The sequence below is a fragment of the Dendroctonus ponderosae genome, unplaced genomic scaffold (assembly GCF_020466585.1).
Source record: "Dendroctonus ponderosae isolate FM_Combo_2020 unplaced genomic scaffold, Dpon_F_20191213v2 Dpon_F_20191213_1, whole genome shotgun sequence".
In the NCBI taxonomy this organism is placed as follows: domain Eukaryota; kingdom Metazoa; phylum Arthropoda; class Insecta; order Coleoptera; family Curculionidae; genus Dendroctonus; species Dendroctonus ponderosae.
Window position 1 is genome coordinate 34720761 of NW_026017110.1, and position 12964 is coordinate 34733724.

Sequence of the window (12964 nt, forward strand, 5' to 3'; positions counted from 1 at the left end):
CAGCCAAAAGTTGCTCTCTCTATAATAGTTTGTAAAAGTCGAGATGTTCTTCGTCCTCAATATGAGGATGATCAATATTTTCTTTTATTATTACAATGAAAGCCACCGACTCTTTAAATGTGCATATTGCCGTTAATGTTTTCTATCAATTCGATCTGAATCTAACTAATTGCTTTATAACGGAATCTAGATCATTTTTTGTTTTTTTTTATATGATTCAGTGTATGACGCCACCAATATTTGCATTTCGTGCCAGTATATTTCCTAATATCACTGTTTTGGATACCCGCCGTTTACTTTTCCGGCGTTATTATTACTGTATCGACAAAGGGGCGGCATTTCTTTTAGTTATCACACTAGTGGCTTACCTAAAAAATGTACATACTAGATTTCCTTCACACCACTATTAACATTAAGGCAGTAAGATTATCATTAGTTATGACCTTTACCTTTATTATCTCACGATGATGCCTGTAATCGAATAATTTACTGCTTGTTATCCAGAGAAATAATAATAGTTTTCGATGCAAGGGCGAAAAACGGATTTTTGCCCTCGTATTGAACAATATTTTTTATTCGAATGAAATACATCCGAATAAAAACATATAAGTTATAATCAACACGAATAGCCCAAAATAAAAGGCATCAACTTCACATTTTAAATTTGATGTCAATGCCATTTTTGAAATTGTCACGTTTTGACGTTTGTAATTTTTCAAAAGCGTACTTACTTTTGTAAGAATGAACAAGTGAAACAATCAGTGTCAAAAATTTAAGCGCTCCTTCCACGGTATGGTTTGTATAAATAGCATATTTTGTTTGACATTTGCGCTATTTAAGAAGAAATTGCGAAAAAGAGAGAAGAAGTTATAATTTACAAATTGTAAGTAATCTTTAAATTATGATCAATAGTTGTCGATAAACCTACGTAATTAATTAAAAAAGCATGTCTGTTACATTTTAATGAAAATACTTTATAGTGTCAGTGACCCGTTCAACTTGTCACATTTTCGTTTACGCACTTGTACGTTCGATCGAAATATGGCGGTTTTGATTCATTCGAATAAATAGTAATTTTACTTTCTCCATGTTGTTATTGAATAGCACATGTAGAAATTACGCCCATTGATGTTAACTTTGCATGTCACTGGTCCCCTGTCAATGCTCCGACGACAGATATTTTTTCTTAACCGTCCGCACCAGTCCTGGCTGATTGCGCTTGCGCGGCTCACTACCATATTGCCGCTATGCACATACTTGGTTTTTAACCGCCTGGCCTTACTCGAATAGCGACGCCTAACCTCAGAGAAAGTCGTGTGGCAAACTCTATCCACTTCTCAAGTAGCAGCTCCAATCGAAATGCCAACTATATCCCACCCAATAACATCTGCGCCGTTCCCGTTCAAATACAACTTCCAATACAGTATCTGACGTCTAAGGTAGGGCCTACCTAAGCCTTTCTGACGAGTCCAATAGGTATGCCCGGGACGAAACGCATGGTACTTCAACGCGCACCATAGCCGTTTACTTTTTTTTAGTGAATTATTTCTGGTTAATGTTTGTTCGTGTTTAAGATGCAATCTTATAGGAGAAAAAATGTTATGGTGCATACTGTTCTGATTTTTCACAGGCATATACTTGTATATAATTAAAGTGAAGGTCATAGACAACAATTAAATATATATGTTCATTATTTTAGAAAGCAGAAAACAATAAAAAACAAACAAGACTCCAAACTCTCAAACATCCATGACTATTAAAACTCCAAGAATCCAAATCTTTACTGCGGGAGCTAATTGTATAATCACTAACAATGAAATAAGCATGAATTTCAGCAACAGTCACTGAACTAAAAACGTGCAAGAATCCACAAGAAACCGTGTTGCAACGCGGCAGTGATACGCGCAAGCGCAATCAGCCAGGACTGGTGCGGACGGTTAAGAAAAAAATATCTGCGCTCCGACGTCTTTCAAATACCCGTATTTCGGATGTCCAATAGATGGCGAAATTATTGGACCCATAGAATAGCTGAAAACGTACCATATGCATTCGGCACTTTTTTCGACAAGATCTGAATGTCCGATGGATTTCTAGTCATCTTTGGTAAACTCTCTATCGCTAACTGAAAGACAGTGACGAATAATTTTTACCTTAATTTCGCACGTTAAAAAAACAACTAATAAATAACAGCAAACACAGCCCACCAGTGCATCCATTAAAATCCGTAATCAATAAACATATTTTTTCCTCGAAAATCATTCTGTTTATCGATATGAATCAAGAATGTCTTTTTTGGTTTAAAGTTTAAGCTACCCAAATACATTATTTTCGTATCTTCATTGTAAAAGGGAAAATTGGCTATTATTGTGCTTTGTTCGATATGCTAAAAAGGTTTTCATGGGCCCTTTTTCAGAGGGAGCAATGTTATTTAAAAAAAAATCGATTCTCAGCTAGAGGCTTGTAACTCCGTAGGCGTATAACTCCCTATGGATTTTTTCTTACAAACTTGCTTTTTAACGGCCCATAATCCGAGAGTATGCCCACATATTCCGGGAAACCCTGTATATCGATCGGTACCTAGTACTTTTATCCCTTCCCCCTATTTTGCGTTGATAAATCGCCGATTGATATAATTCAATGTTGCTCTCAAACAAATCGAAATGTATGATTGACTAGCTTTACCTATTTATTAATGTCTTTGGTTCAGACTAAGGCGTCAAAGAAAGGTCGAAACACCGCCATTATATGTATGTTTATCTAGATACAGTGAAGCAGAATTGCGTGATTGAATCTAAGTCATAACTTACAGTGTAAATATCATAGAACCCACCTTTCTACTGGTCACTATAGAATTATAATGAAGTGGCTTCAATATTCCAATGTAGTGATTGAGGCTTAAAGCTAGAAGATGGACCACCGTAATGACTGAAAAAAATATACACTTTTTATAATAATTGCAAAAAAGTGAGTAAATTCCATAAACCAATTGGCTGAAGTACATTTCGTCATGCATTATTTACAGCTTTTTGCTATGCGAAAGGCTCTTCAATTTTCTTGCCCCGCACTTGTATCAAAGTAGTTTAAGTATAATCGAGTTTTCAATAGACGAGCTCCAGATATGAAATGGAAAGTGCTTCACCTAACTGAATTTTATTCAATATTGACATGACTGAATAACTGTATATTATCAAATGTAGTAGTACAAAAAGAAGTAAGTAGTAGTAGAAAAAAGAAGTAAGTAGTACTATTAAATTGTTACTGCATCTGTGTGGCAAACATTTCTGATTAAGCGGTTTGGAATAATCGTTATTGTTGACATACGCTGCTAAAGTTTATGGTGTCCTTAGCTTATAAAATATTTATAAATACATAGAAACATAGTTTTATGGAAATGTAGTCTTATAGTTGTACAAAGGGTGATTAAAAATTGGCGTCATTCCTCTGGAAGTCTGGGCGTGTTTTGGGAGTACAGAAGAAATTGCTAAAAAAATAATTGTTATTAAAAACTCAGATATTTGCAAAAAATTGGATCAGAAAGATGGCAACATTGTTTTTCAAGGTAATCTACCTAATTATTATTATACAAATACCTGTTCCTTCGCAATTATTAAGAACTCCGGTAACCATGGACAAACAAAAGCAAAGAAAATAAGAGAGACAATAACATACTGTAACGGAAATGGCCTGGGGTACTCACGTTTGTAATCTGGATATCGAAATTCATAGTATTTCAGTAAATGGGAGCCCCATTTGCGCCCCATTTACTGTCAAACATGACACTGACAAGCGGGAAATTTAGCACCTGGGCTGGAGATTTCGAGAACCGTCTGGGTTACCTGGAGGAAACTATATAAGTGGCGACGAGAACCAGAGGAGTCAGTGAAGTCAGAGCAGCGACCGAGTTAAGAAGAGGTTAAACCCCGCGAGTCGGAACTCCGAGTTTTACGTTTGTTATTGTTATTGATTGTGAAGTTGACGTTAATTTTGAAGTTAGTTTGTTCCTGTTCCGTAATTAAAGTTATACCGAGTTGAATAAAAGTTGGAATTTGAAGAAAGAGTTTGATACCCGGCCATCCACGGTACATTTGGTGTCAGAAATGGGATTTACCAGAATCGAAGTTGAATTTTGATGGCAACAAGAAGTAAATCAAAGAACGAAGTCCCTGCAATGGAGAACCCTAGTTTGATTGCACTGCTCATGCAGATTTAAGACAAAATGAGCGACAACCGTAGTAAAATGGACGAAAAAATAGAAAAAATGAATGACAAAATGACCTGAACCTAAAGACAACCGTTGAAGACAAACTAAAGAACATTGAGGAAAACAGTGTTAAGTTCCAGAATGTTCTGAAAGAAAACAATACGAAGTTTCAGAACGATGTTAGAAATGAAAACATCAAGTTTCAAGACAAAGTTGATGAAAATATCTGCCGACTTTACGCACATGTGGAAGAAGAAATAATCAAAATTAGACAAGAAGTAACCAGGCACAATGCAGAATCTGATACAATAAAAATTGAGCCGAAAGCTTCAAGCCGCCAACATTCTATGGTAAAGTCGCATGGTCCACATATTTATGCCAATTTGAAGCCGCTGCAGTATTTAACGGGTGGAATGATCAGGAGAAGGCAACATCACTTATTATTTCCCTACGAGGCGAAGCAACGGAAATTTTAAGAGCAATACGACAAGATGACCGTAAGAACTATTCGGCCATGCTCCAAATTTTCCAAATGAGGTATGGTGACACACACTTGAAAGAAGTCTACAAAACCCAGCTTAGAAGCAGTCGACAAAAGAACAGTGAAACCATGCAAGTATTTGAAGCGGATATTCTACGTCTAGTCAGGTTAGCATTTCCATCACTACTTGAGGAGAAAGTTCAAGAGCTAGCAGTCGAAGCATTTGTTAATCGAATTCATGATTCGGAAATATCAACGCACCTACGTGTCAACCACGCTAAAGACCTTTTACAAACACTTGCTCGTGCTTTAGAATATGAAGCTGCCAAGAACGCCACCAGATCTTTGTCAAGTGTTAGGTGTACTAGATGTGATGACGACTGCGAGGAACCAGGACAAGCAAAATTTATAAAAAAAATGATGATATGATAATGAGAGAGAGGAAGTTCGAAATCAGAGTCTTTAAAAAGTTAGGTGACAATAATCAACAAAGACCAAGCGACTTCGAGGGACGTCAAAAACTAAGAGAGAAGCCAACCTGTTGGACTTGCGGTGAAGAAGGCCATATTCAAAAATATTGCCGAAATTTCAAAACCGGAAATTTTGAACGAAGAACCGCTTCTCCATGAAGATAGCAGGAAAACTCCAAAATAGTCAGCTTTGAGGGGCGAAAGCTGGCTAGGTGCTACCAAGCCCCACCATCTACTATCAAGGTTACGATTTCTCGGCTCAAGAACACTGGATCCAGCTTAATAGTACCAGGGACAATATGTGGCCGAGAAAATGAGATGATTTTGGATACTGGCTCAACTCACACCATCGTAAGACCTGATGTACTTATTAATTGCCGCCATTCGAGTGAAAGAAGAAATACCGGAATGAACTATGATGAATCAGCAAATGGAGAAAATAGACCCATGAAAGGTACGCATTTGGCAACTTTTACTTTGGGCAGTATTACCTTTACCCACCTGGTTCTTGTTGCAGATAGTATGGATAATGTTCAACTGGGCCAAACCTAATGGAAAATCAACGTTTTATCTTGGACATACCTCAAAGAGTATTAAGATGTGGAAATGAAGAAATTGTTCTTTCGAGCCCAACCGCATATGCCTAAGGAGCTAGAAACATTGAACTGGTCGAAGATTACGAAATTCCAAGAAAAACTGAAGTAGACCTGGGCTGATACCCTTGTTTTTCGTTTTTTATTGCCCTATACATTAAGACGTCTTTTTTATCTTTTGTTCAATATAATTCCACAAACCTTCAACATCCAATTTGCGATTTTCATTCTCAATGAGTTTCTGTTCTAGTTCTTGTTCGTCTTTTTGTTGTTCTGCTCGATTCTGTAGTTTTTCAATTTCCATTTTGTGGTTTGGTTAGTTTTTGGTTTTGTTACTCGATATGACGATTTGGAGTTTGGCTTTTGCCAGAAAATCATCTGTATCTACTTCTAGATCTCCGTGTACTCCTCTAAGGCTTCTTACATCTAGGATACTCTTTCCATGCCTGGCGTCCACCACGACATGGTCAATCTGGTTACAGGTCACATGGTCATTGGATACCCAGGTTTATTTACGGATGTTTTTATGAGCGAACGTTGTGGACTTTATTAGCAAGCTATGAGCTGATGCTAATTCTCTTAGTCTTTGTCCATTGTCGTTTAAGATATTTTGAAGGCTATGTTGACCTGTTGTCGGCCTTAAAGTTGACTCGTTATCTATTTTTGCAGTGAAATCCCTGCATAGTAATATCAACCCCTGTTTGGGCAGGCTTTCTACTGTTCTTTCAAGCAAGTTGCAGAAGGAGTCCTTAGTGACTTTGTCCTTGTCTTCTGTAGGAGCATATAATGATAATAAGGGTATGTAACCAATTAAGTGTCTTCATTCGTATGTAGCAGAGCCTATCACATTGGAACCTGCTTTTTTCAAAACTCCATTGGGAAAGCAAAGACTGAAATATAGATGGTCCAAACCAAACAAATCTAAGTTTTGCGGATGACACAGTCTCGCTCTCAGATAACATTGAAGAGATTAAATATACCTTACAAGAACTACAAAAGTTTGCGCTGAGATAGGTTTAAGAATGAATATCCCAAAATCAAAGTGTATGGCAAATTTGGTTCTCAGTGAGCAAATTTCGATTGGTGATGAAAGGGGGCTCTGTTGATCAACCACAATTATCTTGGCCATGAAATCCAAATCTCAAGAGACAACCAAACGTGCGTTACGAAAATAAGAGATAGACCATGTTGGGCAGCCCATGGAAAGCGTTCGGAAGCCTTTAAAAACCACATAAAACAATGTCTGAAGAGAACGGTGACCTTAAGACTAACCACAAGTGCTAATAAGCTTAAAGTAACACAGCACAAGGTGGAAATGTCCATGTTTTGAGTGTTACTACCGGAGAATATAAGAAATAAAGACTTACGAAGAAGTCTTTTTTGTCAAAATTGCAAAATCAAGTGGACGTAGACTGGACATGTGACACGAGCGACATACGGGAGATGGACGAAACGGCTGCTCGAGTGTAGACCGCGCTTGGACAAGAGAAGCAAGGAAAAATCCCGCTACACGCTGGACAGACGGTCTAAAGAGATGTGCAGGTAACTTAATACAGAAAGCTCAAGGTAGGAGAAAATTGGCAGAAATGGGAGAGGCTTATGTCCAACAGTGGACACAGAGAGCTGAATGATGATTATAATTAAACCGTCACACTAGATTTTTAATATAACTGACCAAAGCAGGTACTGCCTATACCAACCGCCAGTTTGAACCTAAGATGTTTGACATAGGCTGAATAATTCTGAAAATGTAGGCCAAAAAACGGCCAGCTGCTTCGTGACATTGTGAGCAACAATTTAGTTTTATGTGAAAGACGACCAATCAGGTGCTGACGCAAAAATTCAACATACCGGCAAAGGGCCCAAACTATAGGCGGCCGTTCTACCCGGGCACGCCTAGAGCATGTCCCATTAGCTGCTCAATCTTCGCTGATAGTGAGGAATCTCTGTTCTTCGTTATCATTTCTCAAGAAACGTTTGTCCTGAGAATCAACCGAACTAATTCTCATATTTTAAATAATTAAAAAATACTGACACTTGAACCCGGTGCTTGACTCATTCAAACAAGTGCTCCTGACCCTTTCAGATTTTTTGTGGACTTTACGCTACCTACACTTTACGCTACCTACATTTCTTAACTTTTAGTACTTTACTTACCAATTCCACTTAGTCGTAGTAGGTCTATGAGGCAAGGAATCATGCCCAAGCTGAAGCCATACTCCGAGATCAGCAGTAAAAGTCCATACATAGTAGAACTGGTGGCATCGGCGGCTGCCAAGCTTAAACTGATCTTAAGATTGGGGGTCATCGAACAACGAATCCAGTACGCGCTGGATATGACAATGATATTAACGACCATAGCAATGAAGCAACTGATTAGCAAAATTGGCAGTATGAGATATTTTCGTTCATATTGTACTCTGTCACTACCATCGCAAAAGGGAAGTTCTGAGTTGTTTAGGCTTTCGTTCATTTGCAACATTTCATCTGAAAACATAAACATTTTGTAATGTGAAAGCCGAACGGATACTTTATTAACGGAGGTAGGCTTACTTAGATCAAAGAAGAACTCAGTCGTGGTAGGCTCACTAGTTGCACTACTGTATGTTCTGTTTATCCTGGTTATCATGTTTGGTTACCTGGAACGAAATATATATTAGTCGAGTTTGTTGCAGGTTGAGCTAACGAGGATTATAACGAGATAGATATAGAGATCGTTTAGCAAAAATAGTCTTATTTAAAAAGCCAATCTATGCGTTCAATAATATACAGGGTGTCCCATGTAAAAAATAAAAGTTGTATGTACTTTTAGAGGTACTCGGTAACCTCGCATTGCTGCAAATATTTTATGTCGATAGAGCATAACCGCTAACTTCGTGGTACCAATTTGAAGAGATATCGTGCTGCGCGTTCTCCTTAAACGTCTAATACGCCATCGACCGTGAATCACCCTGTATATTGTAAATGTTATTTTACTTTGTGAAAATAGAAATGTTTCTATTTATTTCAGAAAATTATTTATTGCTGCCTTCCCCCTTTGTTTAAGTTTTCACTTCAAGCTTGTGATCTTAAGCACACAGTTTTATGTAAGGTCATGAGTGTTGGTTACGGTGGTTTTTATCCTGTCTACATTGTCTCTGAATATGTTTGTTCAACTTTCTGAGCTGGTTTTAGGCTTCTAAAATTTTGTAATTCTGTACTATATGGAAAAAGGCAACTTCGCCATTGCTACGTCAATGAACTCAGCTTAAAAACTTAGTGGAAACCCCGCCAATTGTTATCCCTTACGATGTCCTGAAGCAAAATTGGTATATGTGTCGTGATACTTATCCCGTTCTTGCACCACAAACAATTTTACTTTTTAACCATGCCGACCACATCCCTTATTTGCAGCCGTTATACGGCCATTTTTGTTTACGATATAACGAGTGTGTTTGTTATGTCCCTACTCCTACTCATGTATTACCTAGTCTCGCCGGCAGGAAGGTCGTACGTAAAGGTCGTGTTTTACTATTCACTTTTACTATCTTCGCCAAAGTCGTCTAACGAGTAGAACAAGTAGAAAAACAAGAGACAAAAATGGCGGGTGTTAGAAAAAGCAAACTTGATATGAATGGTTGGAAAAGGACTGTACAGCAAGTAAAAAGGGACAGGGGAGAAAGCTATAAGACCATGTCGTCGGGAAAATATGATCGGAACGCAAACAAAGCAGTGACTGCAAAAGTGAAAAAAACGTGTTTGAAGAAACTTTTTCTTGATGGAAAAATTAAATTACAGCATTTATTGAGATTGCGGATTACGAAAAACAAAATTTATACCTATCAAGTTTAATAACAATTAGGAAGATTAAAAGGTGTGTTAAAATATTTTGAACCCCAATTCTCAACGAAATTGCAACTACAAGTATAAAATAAATACTAGGGTTTATTTTCAGCATTTTAGTAGCTCATAGTTTGTAACCCTGCGATAGGTTTCGGCATAATAGAAAATAAAAAACGTAGTGTAGATTGAGTTTTTGCTGCAGGAGTATACCAACAGTGTTAAGTCATCAAGAAAATTTCATCTAATTCCTGCTATCGAATCTATAGCATTTGCCTACACTGATCATTTGAAATTATATCTATATACGTCAGTCCACGCGCTTCGTTGAGTCACGAAGCTGTTCGAAGGATTTTCCCAGATTGCAACTACACACTCCTGGAGGCATCATGCTATCAAACGAACTCAGAAATGCAATATTGGACATAGCCGCACCTCTAGAGCCAACCCTCTTCGCATATAATGGCAAAGATGAGATTTTGGACATATTCCTGTAGAAGAACGCATGAAGGCTGTCTAACCCCGAAGTACTGCAGAAACTGTCTTCGGATCATTTGCCGATTCTCATGCACATTGAACCAAACGACGTCAACAGTTCCACTGCGACTAGAAGGACCACCTTCAGGCAGGCTTTCCAGAGAACATAGGGCAGCGCCAGCAGGATTCATCAGCTCACAATAAAGGAGCACCTGGACCAGGCAGCCGAAAGACTCACCAGTGATATTAACAACGCCCGGCAGTTTCAACAAATCTATCCGTAGTTCCGATAGTCGAAATGGACAAAATTCCTCCCTGGTTAAAAGCCAAAATCAGAGAGAGATACCGGACAAGACACAGAGCCATGAGAACATAAGATTCACACCTGAAGAGACAATCCAACCGACTGTAGAATGCGATCAAGGAAGACATGAAAATCCTTCGATCGCGTTTCTGGGAAGATCGCATGCACGAAATAGAGGCTGATGAGTCAAGAAAAGAAATCTGGAAGCTGGTCAGGTCCTCACAGCAGGCCCAAGTAAGTGAATAGCACCAATCCAAGAAAACGACATCACCACTGTGGATCCCAAGGAAAAAGCCGATCTCTTTGCCACCCACCTAGAGCTCCAGATCTGGGAAAACCCAGAAAGAAAGGATAGTCAATGCGTTGGTAGCCGCTCACCTCCAAAACTGGCAGCCACCAGATCCAAAAGAGTCACCAAAGAGATCATCTAGGATATCAACAAGAAAACCAAAAGAAAAAAGACCCCCGGACGATGGAATTACAAACGAAGTCCTCAAAACGCTACCGCAAACAGCTATATTGAGGACCTTACCACAGTGGCAAATCGAATGATGAACCTTCAATATTTTCCGACCACCTGGAAGAAGGCAATAATGGCATTGGAAGTAAAAAGGCAAGCACAGGAAGCTGCTTACGTCCTACAGGCCCATCAGTCTACTGCCTACACTGAGCAAACTCATGGTGAGGTGTATCCTTTCTGGATATGGCAAAGGAGTCAGGGCCTAATTGCCAAGATGATCAGGGCGGGGTTTCCGGAGAACTAATCCAGCTAATCCGCAGCTACTTGTCTGGACACAGCTTCCAAGTCAAAGCCGATGATCAGATGTCAACGATCAGATCGGTGATGTCAGGAGTACCTCAGGGGTCCATGTTAGGTAGGTCCCCTAATTTTCAACATCTATATGGCAGACATTCTGACGACGAAATAAAAGAAACGAAAAAGGTCCTGGAATGACAGCCAAACTCCAACACATCTCGTCAAGATCCAGGAATGGAGCAGGGATTGGAAATGGAATTCAGCCCGGAGAAGAAGGCAGCCGGAAGGCAACTATGTCCAAGCCTACTAGAACTAGGAGGACAAAAGCTACCACGGAGGTCCAACATAACATATCTTGAGATTATCTATGGCAAATGTCTAGTATTGCACGACCAGTTGGCAGCCACAATTGTAGCACAGGCTCGCTACTATGTTAGAAACAGCACGCTGAGACAAGACCTGAGGACAGAAGACCTGCTGGACCACATCTGGAACTTAACGTCAAAGTTCCTGGATAAGGTCCGACAAAACAAGAATCCCACCAACAGGCATTCTTGCATCAAAAAGTTYCGGAGTGATAGCAGACCTCTCCCTGCGGACACAGCKTAAGAATAAGACCAAAAGCTATAACCAGTTCCTCCACCACATCGAGGACCATGGAGTAGATATAAGTTAGTTTAGGAAGCAAGAGAGGATGTATTRGGTTAAGTTAGATTAGGTTAAGGTAGCTTAAGTATGTTGATGCTCAATATTAAAATGATGCTAGTTTTTAACGTACCCGTAGATTGGGTGTGAAYATGAATTTAATGAACCATCTGTTGAAGATATTTATGAAAATCAATCATGGTCGGCTGTATGCAAAGTGTGAGGATTATCGCAATTTGGAAGTGAAACGCAATTTGGGTTCCGTAATGGCACGAGAAAATCACTTTTTGACATTAATGTCCTCGCTCAGAGAAGCCGTGACATGTCGGCTGATGTTTATGCCTACTTCATAGACTTTCAAAAGGCCTTCGACCGGGTTAAACATGAGGTCCTGGCGGATATACTATACACTACTGTACGGAGTTGAGGCTTGGACCATCAACAAAAACGAAGAAAGCTGACTTGAAGCGTTCGAGATGTGGGCCTACAGGAGACTGCTAAGAGTCACGTGGTCTGAAAGAATCACCAACGTGGCAATACTACACCGCTTAAATAAAACCACTGAGATCCTCTCCACACTCTCACTCTCACAAAACATCTTGCAGTGTAAAACAGCAGTCGCGGACCAGGCAGGAGGAAAACGTCATGGCTGAAAAATCTGCGCGACTAGTACAAAACGAATTCACACACACTTTTTAGAGCTGCCGTGGATCAAGTACGGCTAGCATTGTTGGTAACCAACTTTCTGAAAGGACACGGCACATTAGGTAGGATTTTATTGGTTACAATATGTTTGTTTTCATTTCAATAGCTAATGACTCAAAATTGAGATATTAAAAAAAAATGCTGATTTAAATCTAAAGGTGCAACATATTAATTATTTCAAAAATGCAAGGTCAGATGGGAACGAATAAGTTCCCATAACTTTGGTTAAAATGGAATGCGCATGTTTCACAATCTTAGCGCTTTCTGTGGGAATGTAATTTTAATCTACAAATAAATCATTTTTTGGGGATGTATCTCAATGAGTTTTATTTCCACGAGAACGTACACCCAAATCTACAGAAGTTGTACTCGTTCTAAAATTTGCTGCTTTTAATTTTTGATTTTACTATATCATACCCAGATAGCATTTGATATTCTATGAATATCCCAGAATGTTCAAAAAATATACAGAACATTGCGGGAATATCCTGGGAATATACATAGGTGAACAT

At 39.0% G+C, this 12964-nt stretch overlaps 1 protein-coding gene across 1 annotated transcript in view; it reads right to left on the reverse strand.

Annotated features, from left to right (window-relative positions):
• LOC109541573 (adenosine receptor A2b-like) overlaps positions 1–12964 on the reverse strand; it is a 184470-nt gene that overhangs the window by 4444 nt on the left and 167062 nt on the right. Inside the window, exons 3-5 of the mRNA XM_019910453.2 lie at positions 8299–8384; positions 7903–8232; positions 2831–2925 (exon numbers count right to left, since the gene is read on the reverse strand). Of these exons, the coding sequence (XP_019766012.2) occupies positions 2831–2925; positions 7903–8232; positions 8299–8374 (501 nt within the window). The 5' untranslated portion in view covers positions 8375–8384. The remainder of the gene's footprint in view (positions 1–2830; positions 2926–7902; positions 8233–8298; positions 8385–12964) is intronic.